Below are 5816 nucleotides of genomic sequence, written 5' to 3' on the forward strand. Positions count from 1 at the left end.
AAAATTACATGGGTTGTAACCAAATCTGGATGGAGTATGAGCATGCAGAGAAGACTGATTTGATTGTGTGAAGTAGAGGTGACATGCTAAAGGTCTCAGACTGAAAAAGGGTGTTTAAACATACAGATAATATTTCATTACTGCGATAACTTGGAAAGCATTAAAGCAATTGAAACCTAACTTGGATGAGTACGTATTATGCGTAAAGGAGGATGGATTGATTAGATTTCGGGTCTGAGAGATCATGAAGGTGAACGATCATAGGATCTTAAAAATCTCCCAAATATTGTATTACTGTGATCATCTAACAAAAATAAAACCTATTATCGACCAAACTGGGCTCATGCATTTTGTATGGGGGGGGGGGGGGGGGCTACACCATGAGGACAGAATATAATTTCTGAAAAACCCCTTTGCATTACTGCTGTTCATTTCATGTATCTAATACAATTATAATGGTATTGTTTACAAACTCGACATGTACACTTGTATTCTTCTTCATAGACGTACATTTTTAATAAAATAAGGCTTGTGCATTTAAAGGGGAAATGGACAAGGTTGGCCGAATCCGTACGTTCCTTGTTTCTTTTACTTTCATACTTGTAGCTAATCACATTTTTGTATATCTTTCCTTTTTTCCCCCCAAAAAAATGTGTGTACGGTTGTCATCTCAGAATCCTTACTTCAAGGAAAAGAAACATATGAGCTTGCTACAGGCGTGGTCAGCAAAACAAGATCAACAACAAAAACAACAACACATGATTAGTACACACCAAGAACCTTCGAACCTTGACATGCCTTCACCCAGTGGATTGATATCTACACAACGCAGAAAAGGTGCAGGTTTGTATAGCGCTTAGAGACTTCGGTGGTAAGCGCTTTATAAGTAACGTTTTTATTATTATTATTATTATAATCTGAATCCTTTTTATATGCTGTTATAGCCACACAAGGCCAACAATTAATTATGGTATAACAATTAAAGTCAGGTTACGTCATGTACATATTTTCATTGAGTTAACGAAATGGGATGATCATTGTAGAGGTGTTGTGGTCTATTGGATTCGTCAACGAGTTTGTGGTTCGGATCCCGTCGTGCTACCAATGTCCTTGGGCAAGACAATTTATCTACATTGCGTTCCTCCACCCATGGGCTAAATGGGTACCCGGTAGGATGCGTAGGTCAATGTGATTGGATTAGCATGGGGGTGCATGTAAAAAGGCGACTAGGTTTAATGCATACTCTCTCAGGGAGTGGAGAATTTGCGCTGTAATGTGAGGAATAGTAATTGAATCCAGTGACCGCGGTAATGAGAACACTGAAAGCTTTTTGGTCGGTTGTAGCTGGTAAAGCACTTCATAAGAAACAGTTATCATCATTATCAAAATGTCCGTTTGCAGACATTAATCTACATTAAAGGGATTAGGTATCTTTGAAACATACTGAAACACAACCTTGGATTTAGCTCATGCTGCAATAACGATTATAAACCTTAGGTCAGTCAGGTACCCCATGACTTTCACAAGCCGATCGCCTGTCTGATTATCAAGATATTTATGACTGGAAATTAAAAATGTCAAAAACCGTTTTCTTAACGTTTTTTTTTTATAACACTACAGTCTACTGGGGAAAATGCCATATGTTAAAACCGGTCACGTGAAGCGCATTTTTTTAGGGCTTCAATATTACAGACAATGATAACACGTAGGGCCATGCATCTCTGATATAACATTGTTAAATGATGCCTTTAACCACTCTCCACCCCAGTGTTAAATGTGTACCCGATAGGATATAAACGTTAAAGTGGTTGGATCGACATGACTGTGTGTGCTTGAAAATGGCACAGTGCTGGGATACTCCTCAGGGAGCTGAATGTGTGCCTTATTATGTGCGGATTATCAATTGAATCCAATGACCGGGGTAATGTTAATTACAATGGCAGAGCGCTTTAAACGTAGATTTAGGTGCTATAAGAATATGACTATTATCATAATTATTTTAAGTTATATACCTTTAGCATGCATAATAATGTTTTCTTTCATCTATACCAGTCACTGGTTTTGATGAATGACATTTCATTATATAAAAGACATTGATTGTTAAAAATGTCAAGAAATAGTGAAGATGCAGTTTAATTTTTTAATAAAACGTCATGTCAAAATCATGGCAGTAATTGTCTAGTGGGTTAAGATAAAAGTTGTACTTCGATTAATGTCTATTTCTTGATATAACTGTTTAGTAAGCAGATGTGTACTTTGTCAAATTATCAGTTAAATGAGAAAATAAAAATAGTTTTAACCTACAACGTTCACCACAACAAAAATAGGAATCATTAGATTTTAATATGATTTTTTCAAACATTGAATCAGCACGACCTTCTGAACAGTTCCAGAGTGATCAATCAGAGCCAGAACAAATAGACCTATCCACAACTTATCAGCAACATTCACTGATAACACCACTCCAATCTACATTTGCACCAGTTCGATCGACCAAGCAACATCTTGAAGAGCTTGAACAGTATCTGCCCGGCATGATGCCAGTAATGGTCATGCAAGAAACACAACAACATTCGTCAAACCATGGTCTAGGAGAAGCAACACAGGACACCGCTGTAAGACAGAAACAGGAAGATACAACCCCAATAGAAACTGATGACACATCGCTATCATCATCTTCAGAATACATCAATTACCTAACTTCGGTATATCAAGGAGGGCTGTCAACTGGAATGAAACCAATCTATGAGAGTGTTGATAACCTCGCCATGCCCTCAACTAGTGGATTGGGTTCTGCACAAAGCAGAACTGATGCAGGTATGCAAATCAGGCTCAATAATTTTTATAGGCCGTTATGCAATGAGTAATAAAATCATGGAATGACAAGGTCAAGTTAAATGTTTGTTTTTTCATTCACGAAATGGGATGATCATTGTAGAGTTATCGTGGTCTCGGGGACACGTCACATGACTGTGGATTACACGGTTCGTAGTTCGAACCCCGCCGCGGCACTAATGTCCTTTGGCAAGATATTAATCTACATTTGCCACTCTCCAGGTGTTAAATTGGTACCCGTTGTAGTTCATAACCATGTATGTACAGTTTTTTTTAAAGATAAAACATTTACTTTGAGTAATATGTTTTTCTTGTATGATGTAACTTTTAGCTAAGAAGGCCCCGTCTTACAGATAGTTTATATTAATCGCAACTATGTACATAAGAGATATGAGACTGCAAACTCAAGCTATGCTTTCCGGGTTTTCGCCTCCTTCCGTATCTGAATTATTTACTGTATACTCTATGTTGAAATAATTGTTACATATATCATGTATAAATACATTGTGTTTCATATTGTACTATTGAGAAGGAAATAAATGTTAATAATAAATTTAAAAATAAAATAAAAATAAAACTTGCGATTGATTAGAGGACTTGCGAGTGATTTGGATCAATCGCAACTCTTTGTAAGACGGGGCCCAGATGTGAACTCTTTCTAATAGAAGTTTTAAAATATTATTAAGTTTAACCTTTCACGTTCATCATAAAAGAATAGGAATAAAAAGTACATGCAATCATGTCATGGTCATAATTAAATAGAGTATAAGAAACTCCCCAAAGGAAGTAATGCAGTATTACTGAGTCTACAAACATGTACAAATAGCATCGTTGTTTATATTACATATGCATATTGTAAATGCCTGTATCCGCAATTTCTCATATAAAATTGACAAGTTCTTTTCAAATACAAATTTGCCATCTATATTTCAAAGTTTTACTATAATTCTGTTTTATAATTCGCCATTTGAACTTCTATTACAACTGGATATCCTCCCATAATTTATTTATTTTGTTTTATTGCAGCTCCAGACGAGAGAGAACGAATTCCTGAACATCGGTAATATACGATTACCTTTTTCTCTTTCTCTCATCTCCCCAACTCTCTCTCTTTCTCCCTATCCCTCATTCTCATCCTATTTCCCTATATCCCTTTCTCATGCCATCTCTCGCTCTCCCCTTTATGTCTTCATCTATTTCTATTACTGTCTTCAACATTTCTTCTACCTTTATAATGGTCTGTTTGGAGCCAGATGGGCATTAACTGATACTTTGACACACTTTAACGCCTTCTTACCACACCCCTATTGTCTTGCCGTGATGATTTTGTATTGCTTTCAAATGGTGTTCAATGAAAGTATGCCATGAGTGAAAGTCATCAGGTTGCCTTTAAATTTAAGCTGGATGTAGAACCCATTGCACTATTCGTATAAGAGTAGGGGGAAACCCCGGTGTAATGGTCCACCTGCACACCCCGATCAGGCCGAGTATACGGCATCTGCAAGAATCTTCAGTATTGAAGGAGGCAGATTATCTTGAAGAAGAAGAAGAAGAAGAAGAAGAATAAGCAAACTCCAGGGGTTTAAACATCAACAACCATATTAAAACCATTTTCACTTCCTAGTTTTCCCTCTCTCGACCTGTCTTTTAAAATCTGTCCCATCCCCTTTCCAATCCCTGCACTCTCTCAGTTTAAAATGTTAATTGTTTCTCTCTCTCTCTCTGTCTTTCTTTCGTCATCACTCTCTCGTTTCTAAACTTTTTTTCGATCTCCATCTGGCCCTATCTTTGTCTGTATCTCTTACAATCTCTCCGTGCCCCTCCCCTTCTCTATCTCTTTGTAATTTTTTTTTTCTCTCTCTCTCTTTCTCTCTCTCTCTCTCTCTCTCTCTCTCACTTCCTCTCATTTCCTGTATCTATATTACATAGCAAACGCATTCACAGCGACGACGATGATAATGATGACGATGACGACGACGATGATGATGATGACGACGATGATGGCGATGATGATGATGATGACGATGATGATGATGATGATGGTGATAGAGTCGATGAGAGCCTGGAACAACCTCCTAGAAAACGACGAGCTAAGACGGATCGTCAACCTACCTCACCTTAGGATCCTTCGGATAAAATGCAATCGCATTATTAAATAACATCCAGAGATTGATTTGACGATAGCGAGAATTTATCTTACACACACTGATGGAATTTTTAATTTCTTGCCATTCTACCTCAAAACAGCTGTCACATATAAGTGCAATCCTAATTTACTATGCAATCTCGTACAAGTACTTTACTGTTATCAATTATGTATTACAAGTCATCAGGGTTTTTTTCTTTCTATTGTCCCATGTTTTGATGAACTTGCTGTTTGTGTAAAATTGATATAGTTCTCATGATGTCTTGCTTTATTTTGTAATAAAAAATGCTGCATTCATCTGTATTACCTCTTTGATCTATGCAATTTTCACATGTTCTATATATGTTGGTTACATTATGTCACTCTTTATTTGTAAATAGATGGATATATGTAGATATCATACTAACTGATTATGAAGTATAACACATGTAATGTTTAATGTTTGCTTTAGGCCATGGACCTATTGGCATTTTTTTTGCTATTGCACGAAATCCTCTGGCAATACATTAATCAACATGTGCCTCAATATAAACCAGATGTAAACAATGTTTACTTGTTATGAAGAAATTTGAATGTCATATTTTTTATAACGTTAGCTAGCCCGGCTAAAGTCGGCGTAATGATAATTTATACAGCGCTGAGAACCATAAACGCTGTATACATACTATAATATGATACTGTTTTACAGCTTAGGCCTGTACATCGAAGCGCTCTGTAAATGTTACCACACCTGTATTATCGATATTGTAAATACCGTTTTTACAGCTGACCAAAAATGCCTGTTCACCTCTAACTAAGAAATGAAACATTTCATTCACCCATTCCAAGGCTTAGA

At 36.7% G+C, this 5816-nt stretch overlaps 1 protein-coding gene across 1 annotated transcript; it reads left to right on the plus strand.

Moving 5' to 3' along the window:
- Nucleotides 1-2225: 2225 nt before the first annotated feature.
- Nucleotides 2226-5816, plus strand: LOC105438224 (phosphopantothenoylcysteine decarboxylase subunit SIS2-like). The gene is made up of 3 exons (XM_011665776.2): nt 2226-2817; nt 3862-3895; nt 4765-5816. The coding sequence occupies exons 1-3, from the start codon at nt 2346-2348 to the stop codon at nt 4955-4957; spliced, it is 699 nt and encodes a 232-aa protein (XP_011664078.2). The 5' UTR covers nt 2226-2345; the 3' UTR covers nt 4958-5816.

Source organism: Strongylocentrotus purpuratus, unplaced genomic scaffold (genome assembly GCF_000002235.5).
Source record: "Strongylocentrotus purpuratus isolate Spur 01 unplaced genomic scaffold, Spur_5.0 spur5_scaffold_18, whole genome shotgun sequence".
In the NCBI taxonomy this organism is placed as follows: Eukaryota; Metazoa; Echinodermata; class Echinoidea; order Camarodonta; family Strongylocentrotidae; genus Strongylocentrotus; species Strongylocentrotus purpuratus.

Bases quoted from the DNA above. Each gene is read 5' to 3' on its own strand.
- LOC105438224 (XM_011665776.2), top strand. From the start codon at position 2,346: ATGATTTTTTCAAACATTGAATCAGCACGACCTTCTGAACAGTTCCAG. The intron at 2,818-3,861 runs GTATGCAAATCA...GTTTTATTGCAG, and splicing joins ACAAAGCAGAACTGATGCAG to CTCCAGACGAGAGAGAACGA. The intron at 3,896-4,764 runs GTAATATACGAT...TATATTACATAG, and splicing joins GAACGAATTCCTGAACATCG to CAAACGCATTCACAGCGACG.